The sequence below is a fragment of the Falco peregrinus genome, chromosome 1, assembly GCF_023634155.1.
Source record: "Falco peregrinus isolate bFalPer1 chromosome 1, bFalPer1.pri, whole genome shotgun sequence".
Lineage (NCBI taxonomy): Eukaryota > Metazoa > Chordata > Aves > Falconiformes > Falconidae > Falco > Falco peregrinus.
The window spans coordinates 15,998,833-16,018,377 of record NC_073721.1 but is presented as its reverse complement, the minus strand read 5'-3'; the positions used below and the strand labels follow the sequence as shown (position 1 = coordinate 16,018,377).

At 37.6% G+C, this 19,545-nt stretch overlaps 1 protein-coding gene across 1 annotated transcript in view; it reads left to right on the top strand.

The window, feature by feature from the left end:
• Window positions 1-19,545, top strand: part of ANK3 (ankyrin 3) — a 374,109-nt gene that overhangs the window by 42,374 nt on the left and 312,190 nt on the right. The window contains exon 2 of the mRNA XM_055793683.1: window positions 3,286-3,324. Coding sequence (XP_055649658.1) covers window positions 3,286-3,324 — 39 coding nt within the window. The remainder of the gene's footprint in view (window positions 1-3,285; window positions 3,325-19,545) is intronic.

The following is a 19,545-nucleotide window of genomic DNA, read 5'->3' as shown; positions in this document are numbered from 1 at the left end:
CAGATATATTCTTCTCCCCTCACCACAAATCTACCACCTGAATCCCTCAACTTCTGATTTGTCAGAAAAGATTTTATAGAAGTCTGAATGTGATAGTGCTGGGGAACCTTGATTATGAAGTTCAAGAGTCATTGTCAAAGTAACACTTTTTTTGTAATGCAAGTTCTGGGGAATGTGGAGAACTGACATTCCTGTGGAGTGTAAGAAACATGATGAAGAGCTAAGTACCGAGGTATTCTTGTCCTTTTGGCTGCTGCAGACACACAGTGACAATTTGTTGCTCTGATACCAATGCTCCAAGTTTTGACTTGCTTGGTTTTGTTGAGCCACAAGTCTTCAGTAACCTGGATCTTGTCTAGGGATACAAACAGGCCTACTATAAGCATTTTACTACTTTATGTATTTCACTGTGCAGCCTCTTGTTATCTTCTTGTACTAGGCCATTATCATAATTCTTTACTGGATTCCTTTACCTATATGCCAAGTATGAAGAAAAGCTCCAGCTCTCACATCAGTGAGATGTTTGTGCTAACTAGCTAGTTGTTATATATTCCATAAGTGCTGTGGGTGAGTTTCCCCTCCCTCTGTACTTTCTCTTTACAATACCATAGGCATTATGGTATCACACACAGATTACAGAAAGTTGCACAGACTACAGAAAATACCAAGTACTGGACTATTGTCTAGCTGTCCTGAATTTTCTCATGCTTTCCATCATGCAGATTGCAAAGGTATTACCTTTCCAGTCTTTTGTAGTGTTTCTTCCAGTTCTATGGATATCAGTAGAGAATTTAGTGTTTTCAGTTGGTCTGTAATTTGTTCTCAAATCTGATGTGCTCCTTAGTTTACAAAAAACTTTAATAACTGCAGAAGCAACATATGTGAGTGACATGAACAGTATTGTAGTAAGCAGCCAGCTACACTAGCATCTTAATTCATCACTCAGTATGGGAGAGCGACAGTTTAGCATATGGCAGATCATCTTCAGATGCTGGTTTGTTATTTCAGATATGTTTAGGACTATTTAGTTCTTTCATTTGGGAAGTAGATTGGGTTTGTAAAGCAATTTCTCCTTGAGGTTTTGACCATTCTTTGGTGGCATTCAGATCTCAAAGTTAGAGCTATGACTGAATTCAAGTTGCTCCTTCTCTGTTGTAGGACAATGGAAAAATAGGAACATGAATTATTCACTAGGGGTTGTAAAGACCTCTTCAGGTACATTAAGGATGGATTGTTGAGTGGTCTGTGTAATATTTTGTATAACTTATGATTTAGAACTAGAACAGTATTTACGGAGGTAGAACCTATTGTTTGTTTAGAGTTATAGGCAATTACTGAACTGGAACGTGGTTTGACTTTATGGTGAGAAAATTTAATGAACAGTTTAACAGTGCTATGTGCTGTTTATATTTTTACTGATTATTAGTGAAGTGTTTTGCATTCAAGTTAAATCTGGGAATAAGAACCTGAGAGTTACAATGTGAAAATATTTTCTTTTTCATTACTGGGGTTATTGGACAGAATGTGCTTATTTGGGAAAGGAAATACTCTGAACTACTTTAGCTTTTTATATGATATACTGAGAATTAGCTGAGCTTTATAAGGATGCTGTTAACAATTCATTCTGGATTCCCACTGTCTTAAAAAAAAGTTGTTACATTCCTGCTGTGATAAAAAAAAAAAGCAAGTTTATGCATCTCCTGAGCTTAGTTTCTCAAAGGGATTTTAAGTACTTTGTAATAAGAACAGTACAAAATGAGCAGTTCTAGGCAGTAGAAAATGAACAGTTCTCTTTCAGTGGGACTGTTTCTATAATAAAGGTGGTGATTTTGCTTGGTTGATTCTCAGTCTGGGCAGTCAGTGACAGTACAAGCATATAGGCATTCTAACTAAATTTTGTGCTGTATGTTTTATTCCCAGAGAAAGCAGAGATGTGGCTGCAACTTAAAGTTCAACTAAATGTTTTGTAACGGTTATGAAAATTAAGCACCACAAAGTGAGCAACTGTTCTGTGGGAAGACATAAATGCTATTTAAAAAACCCAACAAAACAAAATCCCCAAACCACCAAAAAATAAAAAAAACATTAACCAAACAACTTTTGAAATCAAAACCACTTTGCTTTTCATGCAAACAGCTGAGCTGATCAAATACATCTCTTTAAATTTCAAATAGATTTAAGAGCTAGTAGATCAATGTTCTTTACTGGAGTAATGTTGGCATTAATTCTTACTTTTTCAACTCCTGTTTTCTTGTATTTTGAGCCAGAGAGTTGAGACAGATGGACTTCCATAAAAAGCCAGTGTTTCATTACATTGGCAGGTTTGACTTCCTGCTTTTTCACCTGAAGAACTGAACAGTTGGATAGTCCTAACTGTGTAGAGATCCAAGAAAGATTTGGTGGACTTGTCACAACTCCATGAAATCTGCTTGGCCTCTTTCCCAACCCCTGCCAAGCAGCCATTGTTTATGTAATCACGTCTTTGACTACTTTGCTTGTTGAAAAGTATTTGGTCAAGCAGCGCGGGTGGCACCTCAAATGCAAAACCACCAAGACTCTTAAAATTAAAGTGTGCTGAAGAACATGATCTGTCTCTGATCTCATTATTTTCCAAGTAGATTAAGAGTAATAGCTCTACTGTTTTTATATTTCCTCCCCATAGGCTTCATCTTGGAGTTTCTTTGCCTGTCTGTAGGTTCTGGCAGAACTGGAGGGATGTCATACTCTATTTAGTGCTTTGCAGGCTTTTCTTTGCTGTTTCCTTCTGCCTACTGTCTCAATACTTCACAACCTTTAGTTTAAATCTTTTTTTTCCTTTATGAGGGATGTAATCTTTTGCCCTATGACAACACATGGATCTACGTAGAAACAACTAAAACATATTTCTGGGACACACAGATTTTTTTATTTTTTTATTTTTATGTAAGAGCCTGGGTTGAAAACAACTGGTATGTTTAATATCCTCATGAGGTAGTGAGAATTGTCATTCTACGGGATGTGAAACACTTAATGTGACATCAGTCAATTGTGGGATGTGAAACACATGTGTTGACATCAGTCAACTGTAATGTGTAACGTGACCTCATACTTCTGACGCTCCACATTGTATTTTCTGTAAGGTGTAGTGTGTGTATTCCCAGAATCTTTGCTACAAAGTGACAATGGTCTTTGGATTGCTCTTACTAATGTTATCTTTTCATTATAAACATTGTTTTTTATACTACTGTGGAGATTGTTTTGCCTACCAGTTTTAATTCTTTTCAATTTAATTTCTTTTATTTTCAGGTGTACCAGAAATTCTGTCTTCAAGGAAGCCCGAGAAAGGTAAAACCTTAAAAATCCCACTGCTGTTCATTCCCTGGGTTTACATGCCAGTGCTTTTGGTTTTGTCCTCAACATACTGCAATAATACTGAGCTTACCACTGGAAAAAACCAGAATGATATACCATAAAAATCTTTGGGACTGTCTGATCTTTTTGAGCACTTGTTGGGAATGTGTATCTACAGTCTTACATTTTTTTGTTTTTGCTGCTCTGGAGCCTCTCCTGTCTCTGTAAGCATCTGGGGTGCCATTATGTGTGGCTTTAGTGTTCAACATCATAGATGTTGCTTTGTTTATGTGAGCAAATAAAAAATAACTCTTCCTATGAAATCATATGAAAGGTGTTATCGTTTAAGATAGCTAGCTTATACATCTTTGATGTGACAAGAACTTCCTGACTGAAGACCACGTGCTACAGAATTTGTTTATTGTTGACAAATAAAAATCTTCTGTCAGACATTCAAGCTGTGTCCACTTTTGAAAGCAGTATCTTTCAATGTCCTTTGTTAGAAAATACCAGATATGCAGACCTTAGTGTTCAGCTATGCCTTTATCAGCTAAATGTTCAAATATTTATCACCTCAATAAGAAATTAAGATATGCTGTATTCGTGTGCTTGTATTAGCAGTGTATGATGCTGGCATATGAATTGTCATCTCCTTTCCCTCTGAAATACCACCTGAAACCTGCACAAGAAAATTGTAGTCTTCAATGTTACAAATCTGTATACAGCTTCCTCCTAATTGCTTTGGGTTTAGTCCAGTAATGCTCTGGTGTACACCTTTATCTCTTATGTCAGGTTAGAACAAGGTGAACAAAATAACCAGATTCCAGGAAGTTTTGGACAGGAATGTGTTTGCTGCTACTTTCATTTTCTTTTCCCTCATCTGTTTTTTTTTTCCTCTTATCTGCGTAACGTTTATCTGAAATGTAGTCATTGGCAAATTACAAAACAAGATGTTGCACAGAGAATAATTTACTTTGAGTTAAGCTTCTCTGGCTTTGTCCTGCAACTGGATGGAATTTGTTCCTCCTGGTTGTTACTAGCTTCTATTGAAGCAAACGTAAGCACTGGGGATGCTGGAGCCAGGCATTTAAAGACCTGTGGTATCATCTAATCAAATGGTTACACTGCCTGCACATCTCAGTTTTGTCTTTATTTCCCTAAGGTCTGGAAGTTCAACTTTTTTGGATATAAAGAGTTGCTTAAAAGAACAAATGCCTTTTTATTGTTTGCTTATCATATATTTCTCTTTTTTTCAATAAAAGTGTTTTTCAGAACTGTCTCCCATCTCAGTTTTAGATTTTCTGGACCTTGTGACATATTTAAAGTATCTAACAATGCAAAAAGGTTAAATGGACAAGTCTCACTCAATTTTTCCATGCTAGTCTTTTGGCTTGTGTTTTAAATACTCCCATGGTTTAATCCCAGCCAGCAACTAAGTACCATTGAGCTGCTCACTGAGCCACTAACCCTATTGTTGGGATGGGGAGGAGAACTGGAAAAAAGTAAAACCTGTGAGCTGAGGTAAGAACAGTTTAATAATTGAAATAAAGTAAAATATAATAATAAATAATAGTAGTAGTAATAATAATGGAAAAAGAGAGGGAGGAATAAACCCAAGACAGACAAGTGATGCACAATACAATTGCTCACTGCCTGCTGACCTATGCCCAGCCTGTCCCTGAGCAGTGATTGGTGGCTCCCAGCCATCTCCCCCCAGTTTCTATACTGACCATGGTGTTCAATGGTATGGAATATCCTTTTGGCTCATTCAGGTCAGCTGTCCTGGCTCTGCTCCCTCCTGGCTTCTGGTGCACCTCCTCATTGACAGAGCATGGGAAGCTGAAAAGTCCTTGATTTAGAGTAAGCATTACTTAGTGACAACTAAAACAAAACAACAGTGTGTTATCAACATTATTCTCGTACTAAATCCAAAACACAGCACTGTACCAGCACTAGGAAGAAAATTAACTCTATCCCAGCCAAAACATGGACAAATACCAAGGTTTAGAAGTGCCCCAAAGTTTGCTGTTGCAAGCCTTCAAAGCTACTGTGATTCGGTTAAGAAGGACAGAAACGGGTCCTGAAACCGGCGTGATCTTGGTAGAAACCCCCCAGTTTTAATCATACTTCTAAATCATCCAGGTGGCTGAACTAAGCTCTCACATTGACATTGTGACCAGTGACTGAGGATGTGAACTGGTACAAAAGTCCCTTGGCAGCACTTTAAAGTTTTAAACTTTACACTTAAGACACTTCTAAATATTTTAGAACTTTAAAAGTGTAATAAATTCAAGGCAGAAAATCTACACTGGACTGGGGAACAATAAGATGGTATGGAAGTAAATGGCTAAAGGTGGACTACTTGTCCATAATCCCTTTTCCATGTTCAAATCTGGACATTCTCAGATGCCCTCTGCTGAGCTTAACATGTTTAACAGAAGAAGCATGGCTATTGTTTTTAATCTTCTTGGGCCTGAAAGACCCTTTGAGTGCTCTGGTAATCCATTGCCCACAAGAAAGGAGGTAAGAAAGAGGAAAGTCTTATTCTTATTGCCAAGGCCAGTTGTCCAATTGTCTGATCCTATAGAACAAAGTGTTTGAATTAAGGAAACTGAATTTACCTGTTAACACTTCAGCAGGTTCAAAGCTATGTATTGAAGTTGCACTGCTGTTTCCCTGTCGTGTTGTGCAACCTGAAACTGAACCCTGCATTGCCCATGGTGAGGGGGAGAAGGAAGGAACAGCAGGATTTTCTGGGAAATGGCAGGAAACGTTCCTGCTTAGCAGGCAGTTATCTTACCCTTTCTGCTTATCCCCTCTTAGCATTGAACAATGGCAACAACTAACTAGTAACTACTTGTAATAGGAATTGCCAAGCTATACTGGTGAATGATGACCATTTTCCTTTAACTTTTCTACTCCACACTCTGTTGCCATGCATGAGGCCAGTGTGTTTTTGGTGCATCCTGAGCTCTGTCGTAATGGGCAGTTCCTATTTTTATTCCCTTAAAGGCTTAGTGTAGTGCATACCTAGATGAAATTACACCAGAGTGTGAGTTATTGTACATCTTAATAGCTGAGGCAAATACATTTTCCTTTAAATTTCACCAACAACAGCTTACACCAACAAAGTAATTTTATTTTTTTTGTCAAAGGAAAATGGAATATATACCCGCTATAAATGATGAAGCTTAAAAATATGAGGAATACAAGAAATCGTGAAAAGAGCTAAAACCACTTTATTTCTTTGTTTTTAAACTGATAGTCCTTGTCTGAAAAGGTAATTGCTTTCTTTTCTGCTTGACATTAAGGATGTTCTTTTTATTGTTGTTCAGAAGGTTATTTCTTATAGCTTTAACTTATTGTGACTCAATCCAAATACCAACATTCTACTTATTTCAGGAGCTTTGAAGAAGCTGATGTTTGAGATGAAAGCTTTTTTCATTACTTAAATTACATATTTGTGTGGGATGAGAATCAGATGGCAGCATTTTAGAAATCTAGTTCACCACTTCAGTCTTTTGTGCCAGTTATCTGTCTGGTCAGGACTTTGATATAAAGGCTTGGAAATTGGAGTTGGCATCTGTAAGGCTGTTTGTTTAAAGCTAAATTGAGTTAATAGAAACAGCCATAAGTAAGGACTGGAAAAGGATCCCCAAACTCTGAGGCTGATCTCTCAGTTGGAAAACAATGGCACAACACTTGGGCAGTAATGCACATCGTAGGTACAAAGTTGCTGGAGGATAAATGGTCCTTACAGAGATAATATTGAACAATTAAGTACTGTTAACTGCATTTGTTATATGGTGTTTGATCCAGGTATATGCAATACCAGATCCTGAAATTTGGGCAGTGCAAACTTTTTTTTTTAACTGTGTACCTCTCAGATGATGTTGGAGTAATTGAGGATACTGTTGATCAATCTGTGCAGGAATTTGTGGCACAAAAAAAATAAATAATCCCCAAACAATTATTTTCAGGACAATATGTTGATTTTGAAAATGTCATAGTCGGCTCTATTGTTTTTATCTTATTGTGTCTTACAGCTAGGATCTGTGCCTGGGAAACAGTTGGTCCCTCCTCCAAAATCTCATCTCCAATGAGAATTAGCTTTTATTGTCAACTAGTGGGGAAAAAACCCATAAAAATCTGTGTGTCAGGTTTGATTCTTCAGCTGATATGTTAAACTGCTCTTAGTAGTGTGCACTTCATATTGACTTTTTAGCTGTGTTCATGTTTACCCTTGATGTGCGTCAAGATACACATCAGAAGTCTTCTGAGCTCCTCTATGAAGATAAAAATGATGCTACTGCATAGCAAATGGATGAGTGTCAAATGAACTCTGTCTTGTTTTCTACCCTTTTTGTGCTTACGCTTATCAGAGATCCTGGGAGGTTATTTTTAAGACAGGGTGCTCACATGTTTCTATACTTAAAAGCTACAACCAAGACTTTCAGTTGCAAAATAAACCTTCATTTTATAAAGTGTAAAGTTATACACAGAGCACTGCAGTCAGAAGACAGAGGTGTACTGACTGCTAGATAGTAGAAGCAACATGAAAGATTTTGATTTAAGCATTTGAGCCTCATTTGATGTAAAAAGGAAAATTTACATAAATGTTTTACAAAATTATGTGTAAATCAGATGTGTGAGTATTAGGACAGGTGAAGTAATTTAGATGCGGTATGCTAGGTGGTAGAGAAGAAGAATGTGTTCTTTTTTAAAAAAACATATCATAATTGGGACTTCCTATTTAAGCTTTGTCTGCTGCGTAAATGTGAAAACTCATAACCATGGTGGGGGGAAGTAAGCTTTTTTTCTTCTTCTGGAGTACAAGCCAGTCAGCTAGTACAACTATTTTTGGCAGTTGAATATTGCTTTAGCTCAGAATCTACAGTATGCTTTTCCTTTTAGAACATTTTCATAAATGCATAAATCACAATAATGGTTCTTAGGAAGACAGGTCGTTCTTTCAAGTTGTAGTTGGTTCTCTTTTGTCTTACTCCATGCAAACAGACAAGAAAATAGCAAATAGAAACAAAAGTTACAAAGCCTCTTGATAATTAAGTACCACAGAAATGGTAGTAGAGGTTATCAATAACACTGGCAGTCACTAAAATTCTACCTATTTAAGTCCTCCTGATATCAGTCACTTATGTGTTTTGGGTTTTTTTACTTATTAACTTTTTTTAGGTTAACTGGTTTCTATGGGTTGTTATACTTTATGTATTCCTGTAAGAATATATTTTTTTCTCAGTAGAAAACAAAAAAAAAACCATTAACAAAGAGTTTTGGGTTTAGTTGTAAATGTTTTCTGCCTTTCTTTCAAACAAATCAGTTTTGAATTTTTCTCCTCTAATTACAAGAAAAGTTTTTATTTCTTAATGCAGTAATTTTATATGCAATGTGCTGAGAAGGAGGTTTAGGTTCCAATATTATATTTTCCTGGCTTCCAAAGTAGCAGGCCAAAATGATGCCTCTGCAGAAGATGGCAAGGCTTCTGGGCTTATCTCCAAACTCCCATTATACGATCGCTTTGTTGTATCTGGACAGCACCTGTTGAGGCGGGGCAATAAATGAAACCTCACTTCAAGCATTAGCTGCTCACAGAAACAATCAGCTGAAGACAAAGAAAACTCCTGCACGCAAGCAACCCTTCTCTTTAGCAACATCAAGACATTACCCAAAAGATGGAGTGAAGGAAACTAGTGAAGTATGCCTGAAGTTTTTGGGGTGCTAGTCACTTTGAAGCAGTCTGCTTAAGAAATGCTGATGGCTTTGTGCTTCTTGTATATAGAAACTACCCTATTTTCAAACATCCTGCCAGTAGCAGAACTGCCAGACTTCCTTGGAGCAGGAGGCAGGGTAGTCTTCTGCCAAAGCAGAGAGAAGAAGCTGTTGAGATGGGAGGTGTAATGTTCATTGCAAATTTTTCAGCCAGGTCAGAATTGTGAAAGGATTTCATCCCTTCTTTCTGTCCCTTGAGATAAAGGTGACGGAGTAAGATTGCTAGTAATCTGAAGAGTATGAGAAACCGAAGGAGAATGGCCCAGAGGGGTTTAGTAGAGGATGAATCGAAAGCATTGGTGCCTGTGAAGGGGAAATGCAAACTGTAGCTGCTCAGCCATGGTAATTTATGACCAAGGAGGGAACTGGCTGGAAGCAGGAATGCCAGAGACAGAGGGGCTCCCTGTACAGGAGCGGCATTTCTGAATTTCTGAATATGAAAAGCTGAAAAATGGATAATGGGGAGAAGTCAAGACAAAATCATGAGTGTTCCATGGTACGATGGATGAACGCTACAGAACTGCCATAAGCACTGATCCCAGGGGCTGGTGTGCATGCAAAGGCAAAGTCAGATGTGTGACCAAGGTGGCACATGGAGGGAGCTGATGTGTATATGGAAAGCATGTGGAAGAGACAGATGAAAATGGAGTGGTTCGTGTCAAAATTCCTGGCCAGTATGAGGTTTCAGTGGCTGTGCTGGGAGACAAAACATTGCACATGCAAATTGGGAAGAGGCAGGTGAAGTGCTGGAAGAGAGAATGGCAAATAACACTAATTCAAAGGGAAAATAGAGGAAGGAGTGAGCTGGAGGAAGAGCAAAAGGAAAAGGTGATAAAGTTACTTTTAAATTGCTTTTGCAAAGAATAGAATGCTTACTGTGTAACAGTAGAAAAATGAGGTATGCCAACTCTTACTCCTTATGCATATAGTATAACTGGGTAAGTGTAATAAAGTGAAAGATGGGATTGTACTTCAAGTAATTCCTTTGTCTGTGTTCAGCCTGATAGAAATAATCAATCAGCTGAAAAGCTGTTACAGGAAGTGAACAATGCTGTCCTTTCAGTCATGAAAAATATTGACAACTTGAAACAGTGTTTGCTAGCTAATTGCAGCTTAAAAACTGAATTTTTATGTTAATTGGAGCTATTTCAGTGCTTAAAGTGTTCGTAGTACTTCAGACTTTTCCCTAAACACATGTTAATAATAGAGATGTCTCTATGAAGCATTTATTACATGCCCTGAAGTTTAATAATGAGATGGGGCTAATCAGCTCACTTGATCAGCCATTAAAACTTCCAAAATGGGCTTCTTAAGTATAACGTTTCTACCTAATGGTCATTTGGACTTGCATGTTATGGTAATGAAAGTTAAACTGCTTTTCTGGCTATCAGAAGTCTATAAATAGGAGCAGAAATTAGCTCTGAAGAAGGGCACATGCAGACGGTGAAATGTGAACCCTATTAATGCAGCATATGAAAAGTTGTTCCTGCTAATGCCTCCTGTTATCAGAAGGAGTACTGCCATTATTGTTGAAGACTCCTGTGGTCCTCCTTGCAGCAAGAAGGTGCTGTAAGTGCTGCAGTATAAATAGTGTGGAAATGGCACGTGGATAATGTGTAAGGATTTGTCCTGAGAAAAAGCCAGAGGGCGTGACCGCTGAGCTGGAAGGATCCTTTGAGCAGGAATGCTAGTTCATGCGGCCCAGCAAAATATCAAGAAAGTGGGTTTATTTTTCTTTCTGGTAATGATCTGTTGGAGTTATCTTGAGGGCTTAACTAGTGAGCTAAGTGAAAAGTAATACTAAAAAAGATTATCTTAAGGTCAAAGTCCAAACTTCCAGTGCTCTCTTGCTGTTAATTCTCCTGCTTAGAATAGGAACATACATTTAAACCAAACCTCTTGCTGAAATTTTCATTTGTCACGTCTAATTTTTGGTGAGATCAAAGCTACTACTGAGGGCTTGCTTCTCTTGAGAATTTTCAGATTAATGATAATTCAATTAAATAATGAATATAAATAAGAAAAATAGGGAAATTAATTTAAGAACTTAATCAGTTCATCACTGTTATAGTAAAAATTGTATCTATGTCTCCTTTGATGCTCTGTGGAAGCTACAGTTGTTGATGCATGGAAAGAGCTTTTTTTACTCTAAGATGCTTTCATGGCTATAATAATTCACCTATTGTGAGCTTGAAAAACTTGATGCTATTTTTTTGACACCCATATTTACAGTTTTAGAAAAGCAGTGTGTGTTTAGGGAAATTATACCTGAAACTGAAGTTGACCAAACATGTTTTTCACTTGTGAAGCAAAATATCCTTAGAGAAGAAAGCCATTTATAATAGTGGAAATTGGTGTGCCCAATTTGAATTAACAAGGAAAGATTGATTGAAAGATTAATAGCCTCTGTTTTCATTCTGGAAACTCAGTCTATGTTGGTGGTGTTGAAACAGAAGTCAGTGTTTTTATTTATGTTGTATGGATCACTTCCACCTGTGAATTACAGGTTTTTAACAGTTTTGACTAGAAAGTTGCAAGTTGTACTCACACATGCTCTAAGCACCCTTGTGACTTTTACCTGCTATGCAGCAGAATGATACTAAATGTGATGGAAAAATGCTGTTTGGATGCCAGAGGAGCAGATCTTTTAGAATATTCCATGTTTGAATCCCATTTGATATGACGAAGGGGGTGTGAGCAATGGTACTTACGTTAGCAGCTCTCCACGTAGAAACAAGGTGGTGGAAAGCCCTTGGAGAACAAGGAAGCTAAGGATCCTCAGACAATGAGAAGGAAAGAGGCTTTCAGCTTCTTGCTTACCCCTCCAGTCAGTTTCCTTGTGTTATCTGGGAGCTAGAGGCTGTTGTGATCTTTCTGTCATACGCTTTAGCAGACCTTTGACTTCCACTAGCTCATTGAGGGGCTTAAATGATGCCTGTTGTCCTCTGTTGACGTTTCTTTTTTCTGCATCTTGAAGAAGTGTGTGTTCTTCCAGCAGATACTTTTAGACCAGTACAGTGGTTGTGACTGCTAACGGAAGACTGAAAACAGAAGAAATAACTACAAGCTCAAGAACAATGTCTGGATAAACAAACAAGAACTCCCAATGAAATCAGCAACAAAAAAAGGTGCTGAAGTGTGTTTAACCAGTGCTTATAAGCATCAAAAGCCACCTCACAGGAGAGTAACAATGCTGTAAATGCTGTGCAGTTAAACAAATGTGTGATGAAGAAATACACAGGCTAGAAGAATGTAGACAATGGTGCCAAATGCAGCAAAGGTTTCCCTAGAAGCGTGCTTTTGTTTGATTCAGGACTGGCACTGCAGAAAATTCCCAAGTTTCATGTGCATATTGCTTGGATAATTGGTGAGTCCTGAAGAGTATTTGAATAAACATTTTGTACAGTAAAATAAAATACAGTTTGGAGTGCTAGGGAAAAGAATATGTTCAGTTGAGTAAGATTGTAACAGTGTATTGGCATTCAAGAAAATAAAAAGTGCTTTTAAGTGGAAACTCCTGACCAGAAGGGGTTTCCTTTAATATCTTTGTGCCTTGATAGGCAGAAGCTTTTCTGTATCTACGAAGTGTGTAGTTACCTGGCTTTCCCAGCAGAAATAGTTGTTTTCTTTAACCCTGAAAACCTTTTGATACTGGAGGTAATTACCCCTTAATAGGACAGTGAGTTGGCAATGGGATTGTAAGAAGTGGTCTAATGACCTCTTCCTGTCTTCGGTTTTGGCTAGGACACTCTACCCTTTCAGGTATTTTCTAAAAGGAGTGCTGGAACCTTTTCAGAGTCTGCAGAGACTCTGGAATCCCAGCAGTGAGGTTTCTGTACGTGCAAACCAGTAATGCATCAATATTACTTGATGTCAGTTTTGATCGCTGCCACTTAAATAATACAGTATTGTGAAGGGTGCTAGCTAAATAAACTTTATCCTCCTCATCCTATTCTCTTGGAGACATCTGAATTGTAACTACTGGTCTTCTTGATTCAGGGATCATGCTTTCTTTTTTTAATTCTCTGGCATCATCTACAAGGTTCTTTGAACCCTGTAACGCTCATTTATATATTTTTTTAATTCTTCCTCTATATTAGAATTACTATATTTTTCATGTTTGTAAACTTATAGATTAATCTGAAAGGAAATATAGCCCAAACAATTACAAAGAGCTGTTCAGCAGCAACAGAGGTTATTTGTTTTGTGTGGATAATATGAAAGGAGATTTAACAGAACCCATTTTCCCCCAGGGACCTACTTCTGCAGCCTCATACTGCATTGTTTCTATTCCTGAACAACTCTTCAACTCTGTATTTAGCAAGTTATTGAAACACTTGGAAGTGAACATTTCTGGAAGAAGGTGGGCTATACATTAAATGTACAGCAGAGGTAAATTTCTCCTTTCCAATAGCCTGGCAAAGCTATCATATTCAGTGTCCCTTTCAGTTGTGTAACTCATGTCATAGATGCAAAATTTACAAGATGTGAATCATTACAAATTGTTCTGTTGTGTTCTATGCAGCCTGGTTCATGAGTCCAGAAAGACAAAGTTATTCTCCTTTTCTGCTGCTTATGGTCACCTAAGCATGCACCATCATAAAAATTGCAGATATGGAACTCTAAGCCTTAAGTGCACGTTAGGTATTGCTTTGCATTTGTAAGACTGATATACCATAATGACAAAGTGCATCTTACATTTTAGCTATTTAAATGGTGGTTTATTTCCCCCACTCACCTGCCAGCTGAGACGAATAGGAAAATATACTTGGGATAAAGAGAGCACTTTGGTGATAACCATATTTAACTGACTTTTTCTCCTGTCAATTTTTAGATCTTTCTAAAGACAAAGGGTGTTTTTTCTATTGTGCTTCCTTAGGATTTCCTAAATTAAAAATTCTGCAGTTGTCATCAGAAGGTTTAAATGAATGTCCATCCTTCCTTCCTCATGTGCACCTCTAAAGAGGATAATATTGCAGCTTAGGTAACTGTTTTTTATCGGGAGGTTTGTGCAGTGACTCTAGACTGCAGTGGTTGGTGTTCTCTGGTGCAGTGGCTTCACCTTTGCTAGCAGCCAGATGCCCACACAGCCACTCTCTCCTCAATAGGACAGGGGGAAAAACTAAGATGAAAGTTTGTGGATCAAGATAAAGATAAGGAGATCACTTACCAATTACCATCGTGGGCAAAAAAGTCATGAGTTGAGGAAAATTAATTTCTTGCCAACTAATACAATACAGTTGGGTAGTAAGAATGAAAAAGCCTCCCTCCAAAACAGTTTGTTTCAATCTGGTATAGCAGTAAAATAAACCTACTTACAAATGTCAGGGTCGTGAATATAAAGTAGGAGAAAAATCTGTGTTACATTGAAGGAGAATATTGTATATTTGTAAGTGTAATTTCTGTAGATAATGATGATCTTGTGGATTTCTAGAATTTAGTTCACTTTCTGGGACACATTTTCTTCCTTTTGTTTGTTTTTCCTCACTGATGTCAATAAAGATAATATTGACTTTACACTAAATGGAAAGGAGCAGTTTTGGAGCCTGAAACTTGAATGGAGCTGGAAGTTTGATACTTTTTAATACCTTCCACTGTATCTGGTTGTGTTTTATGTTTAATGCCAAGCATTGTTTCCAGTTACCATAGCATCAATTATGAGACGTCATGAAATAATTACTTAATTACGAAGCTTTTTCTGTTCATTATATGAGAAGTTGAAAATCTCTCTTTCTTTTAAAGCTACTCTAATTTAATCACAACCCAGAAACTCAAACTGGCCCTTAAATAAATTTGAAAATACATATTCTGTATGACAGGTTAAATTTGTGATTACAGAAAGTGGACAAGAATACAGTCATGGTCGTGTCCGTCCCTGTTCCCCCCAGTACTTTACTGATGATTTTTTTTCTTAGCTTTTTTCTTATATGGGCTTTTTTCTTAGCTTGACCTTAAAGGAAAGGCAATTTTAGCTGGTGGTTGTCTGTGAGGGGTGTTTGGTTTTTTTTTTATTTGTACACTTTAATATAGAATCTGAATCTTTTGTGTAGTTCGGGTTTGAAAAGAGCCTTGGAAGTTCTATAGACATAGGAAAACTGAATTTACAGGTAGTGTTTGTTTTAAAGCTTCACAATGTGTTTTTGGCATAAAGCTCTACATTATTATGGTGGTGTAGATCAACAGACTGTAGAAAGAAATTCTTAATTTTGATTCAGTTCTGTTGAAGCAAATATCTGACAGAGCTTTATAGATGAAAGTTGTTCCTTTTGAGCTGTATGTAAATTGCTTTCATAATTGCAAGTAGAAGTGAACATTTTTAACTGATAGGTGCTGACCTAGGGCAGCTTAAAATGATTCTGAGAATGTTCTTAAATTGCTGGTTTTTGTAAAGAAAAATGTTTCTAGTGCATACAGTACATATTTTCATGTTGGGAAGAGATGAAACACCAAATCACTTCTATAACTTACATGAGATTAAAAGAAAAAAAATCATACCAAAGCAAAAAATTTGTTGTTACTAGATGCTGAAAGTCCCTGGGACCCTTCAGATTATGGGCACAGTGATAGAGAGCACAGAGTGTGCCTCTGTATTTCCAAATGATCCATTTAATGTGTTTTCCTGTTAGACCTCTTACCATGCTCTGATCTAGTCTCTCTTGCCTTTCTATCATTGGTAATTTTTTTCCCATCCATGTATCTTCTAATGAGAGAAATCTAATAATGGTCAGCATACAGCCTTGAATGTAAATAAGATATGGCCTGTTTGGTGCTCTATGAAATAATAATGGCCAACATTTCACCTATTTTTATATGTATTGTGGCTGGGCAAAAGAATTACTGCTTTCCTTGTTGGAGATTTAAAAAAAAAAAAAGACAACAACCAAACCCAAACCAATCATTTGCTTATAAAGGAAAACAGCTTAATTTTTCAACACTTTTTCTTGCCTAAAACATGGCAGTAGAAAGATGTTGTATGAGAGGAGTGGGAACAACCCCTCTCTTTTTCCTTCCACCCCCAAATATTTTTTTCTTCGTGGTATTTTTGTCAGAATTGCAAAAGAACTGAAAAATCTAAAGGAAAATTTCCCCTCTGGAGGGTAGAAATTCTAATTTGATAGCCTATATAAACTGATTAATCTTGGGATCATATTGTTGGATAGCTGTCTGTATGCAAATATAAACAGATTCATACAGATAATGTTACAGTAACGGTATAGACTAGATCTCATCTGGGTATCAAATTCTGGGATTTTCTTCTTTAATAGGCACTTGGGCAGACGACTGTTAAAAACTTGAACGTCAGCTACTGTACACACTTAAGGCACTGTTGGGCACAATAGTCATGACACTAGAAGTAATTTTTGTGTTTATATTCCTCAGTGGAAACTTGTAAGTTTGAATGTTACACATTTTTCAGTTAGGGCTATGACTTAATGCTTTTCTTGCAGTTTTAAATTGGTGTTTATAGTGGGTACATATGATATAGTTTAAAATGAAAGGTAAGAAATTAAGAAATTGTCACCTAACCAAAATATCATGAAGCACATTTTTCTCCCTAATTAGGGAGAAAAGCTGCTAGATACTCTTACTCTGTTGTTGTGCTCCAAATGTGGTCCCAAAGCAGAGCTGCTCCGACAGAGCTTTTTTCCCTGTGTTTAAAAACGGCTTTTGTCACTGCTGCTGCTGTGATACCACCAGTAACATTCAGATGAGTGTCTGGCTTAAAAAAACCCCAACCTTTCAGCCTGAGGCCTTAGAATCAAAGCTAAATTTGGGTTGTTCAGCACATACTAGTTCAGTGAATTTGTAGGGTTGTGTGAATAATCTGGCATGAAGGCTTATACCATTTTCCTGGCTTGTGAAGCTCCTGTCTTTTTTTTTTTTTTTTTTTTTTGTGACTGTCAAAATAATCTGGGGAATAAAAAGGCTGTATGTGCACCTATGTATAGAATTGCTTCACCTGTCTCTTACCTTCCGCTGTCCCACATACTTGTCTTAATGGGGTTGGTGTTAGGCTGGGTTTAATATACAGCAGCCACAGAGATGTGCTGTTGTTGGGCACTGTTGTCTGATCACCGAACTGGCAAACCCCTGTAACGACATGGGACCTGACCAGCTGGCCTGATGGCTTACTGTGGGGGAAGCACCATGGCAAGGTGACAGATACCTGCCCTCGGCCATGGTGCTGCTACACAGCCTGGGGAGAGGCAGCCCCTTGCCTGGCTGGTGTCCCCTTGTACCCTAAACGTAAAGGTGGGAAGGCAATGCATGCTGGAAAGCCTTGTGCAGGCACGCAAACTTCTGAATCCTGTCATGGTTCCTGATGTAAAGGCACCTTGAAATACATAGTCTGAAAAATTGCTTTCTAGGGTGGGGCTTCTTTGCCCCACACTCTGGTCCTGTGGAAGTTTGCCCAAAATGGGCTGCTGTCACTCCCATCCTTCTACATGTTTTTATGGACAGCAATATGCATGCTTAGTGTAAAACTTGCCATCTTAATGTAGTAAAATGGTCTGTTTTTCTAGTTTAAACCTAAAAGAGCCCCTATAAAATAACAGGGGTTAAAAAAAAAAAAGTGTTGTGGAATAATATGAAAGGAGTGAAATCAAAACCAGAATATATCATGAAGTGTCTCAGCAGGTAAGCAGGGATTTACAGAGCTTGGATATAAAGTATGTTCTTTTCATGTAACTATTTCCAAGCACAGTTGGCAGAGAATTAATTTTGCATCAGCTAACGAATTTTGTAGGACTTTTGTGGTATGCCTCTTTGCTCCCTACCTAATTCTTGGTTTGGTATCCACTTGTTAATGAATTGGAATTCTTACAAACTTCAGTTACTGAGGGATGTCTCCAGGCAAGCTAACTCAGGGAGGTAGCGGAATCATTGTCCCTTGCAAGTGTTTTGAAAAACATGTAGATGCGGTGCTTAGGGACATGTTTTAGGCGTAGGCTTGGCAGTCCTGGGCTAACAGTTAGACTGGATGATCTCAAAAGTCTTTTCCAACCTAAATGATTCTGTGATTCTAGTTTACCCCTTTAAGGGACCAAGGGAAGGAATTTAATTTCTTAGCTTTCTCTTTCTCTGAGTAACTTCCCAGCCACTCTGGGCTTCACTCCCAGACTCCCTTCAGTTCCAACCTCAAGGGATATGTTTGTCCTCGAGGCTCCTAAATTCAGTTAGCTAACAGATGTTAAAGTAATTGTGAAGACAAGACAGCTTGGTTTTGATTCACATAATCATCTCATGTTCAGCCCTGTACTTCAACACAAAAATTAATTTCAGTTTATTAACCTGAGTTAAAACCTGGGTTACTTTGTTTTTGCTTCTACTTTATTTTCAGTTAGCCTTTCTGAGATCAGAATAGATCTTTTTTTCAATGTACGTACATACTTTTCCTCCTGATAAAGTTGTAGTAAATTCTTTCCTGATGGCACAGGAGAACGTGTAGCTCTTTACTGAGAGTTTGATCAGAAAACTTTTCTTTCTTATGGGTTTAGTTGACTTCTGCTTCTACCCTGGAATATTGTTCCAGGTCTGAATTGATGATACGCTTCCATTTAAAAGGAGAAGGGGAGATCAAGTGGGGCAATGCTTGCTTATAGCATGTGATTTTAGGCCAAAAAAATCTTCAGGCTGGTAGTTGAGTCTAGAGTGAGCTGTCAGTAACCAGGCATGGTTACTAAATGGTAACCACTACTCTGTTCTCATAATATTAGCCTGAAGATAAACTGGTTTTGAGTTGGTTTTATGTTGACATGGGATAATGGACTTTATGCATGTGCACCTTTGCAAACAAGAGCAGACTGGTAAATCAGATGTGTTGGAAGCCTATTAGAAGTTAATCAAGTCAGTAATGGTAGTATTTGAATCATCATTCTTTAAACTGTTATTTTGCTCCAATTATGGGATTTGAAAAGCAATTGAGACTGACCTCAAAACTTTTTTCTTTTAATGTTTTCACAAAATGCTTCCTTTCATATTTGAAAGAAAAAAAAAAAGTTGTACATAAAAAGGTTATGACTTTTGGTTTTAATTTTGTTACAGAAAGAGGATGAGAGTTAATTTGCCATCCACCCTCTCAGCACAAATTCTATTCCTGTCTAGGTAATACTTGATTTAACCTTGAATTTTGGCTTATCATAGCATAGAATATTTCTTGAGGGGCAAGAGGAAGTACTAGCGGTCCATCTGCAAAGTGATCTTACAGTAAACATTGAACGCCACAAGCTCTTGTTAAATTAAACTTGTGGATTTCTGCACATATAGAGAGCAAGCTGTGTTTTCATCTGCCCTGCTTTCTCCACATTCTTAGTTCTTTAGTAGACTTTGGAAATGCTTGGCTATTTGCATTTGGATGTTGTTTTGGTAAAGCAAGTAACTGTCATAGCTGTTCTTTTTAAAACCCATTGCACACAGTTACAAAAC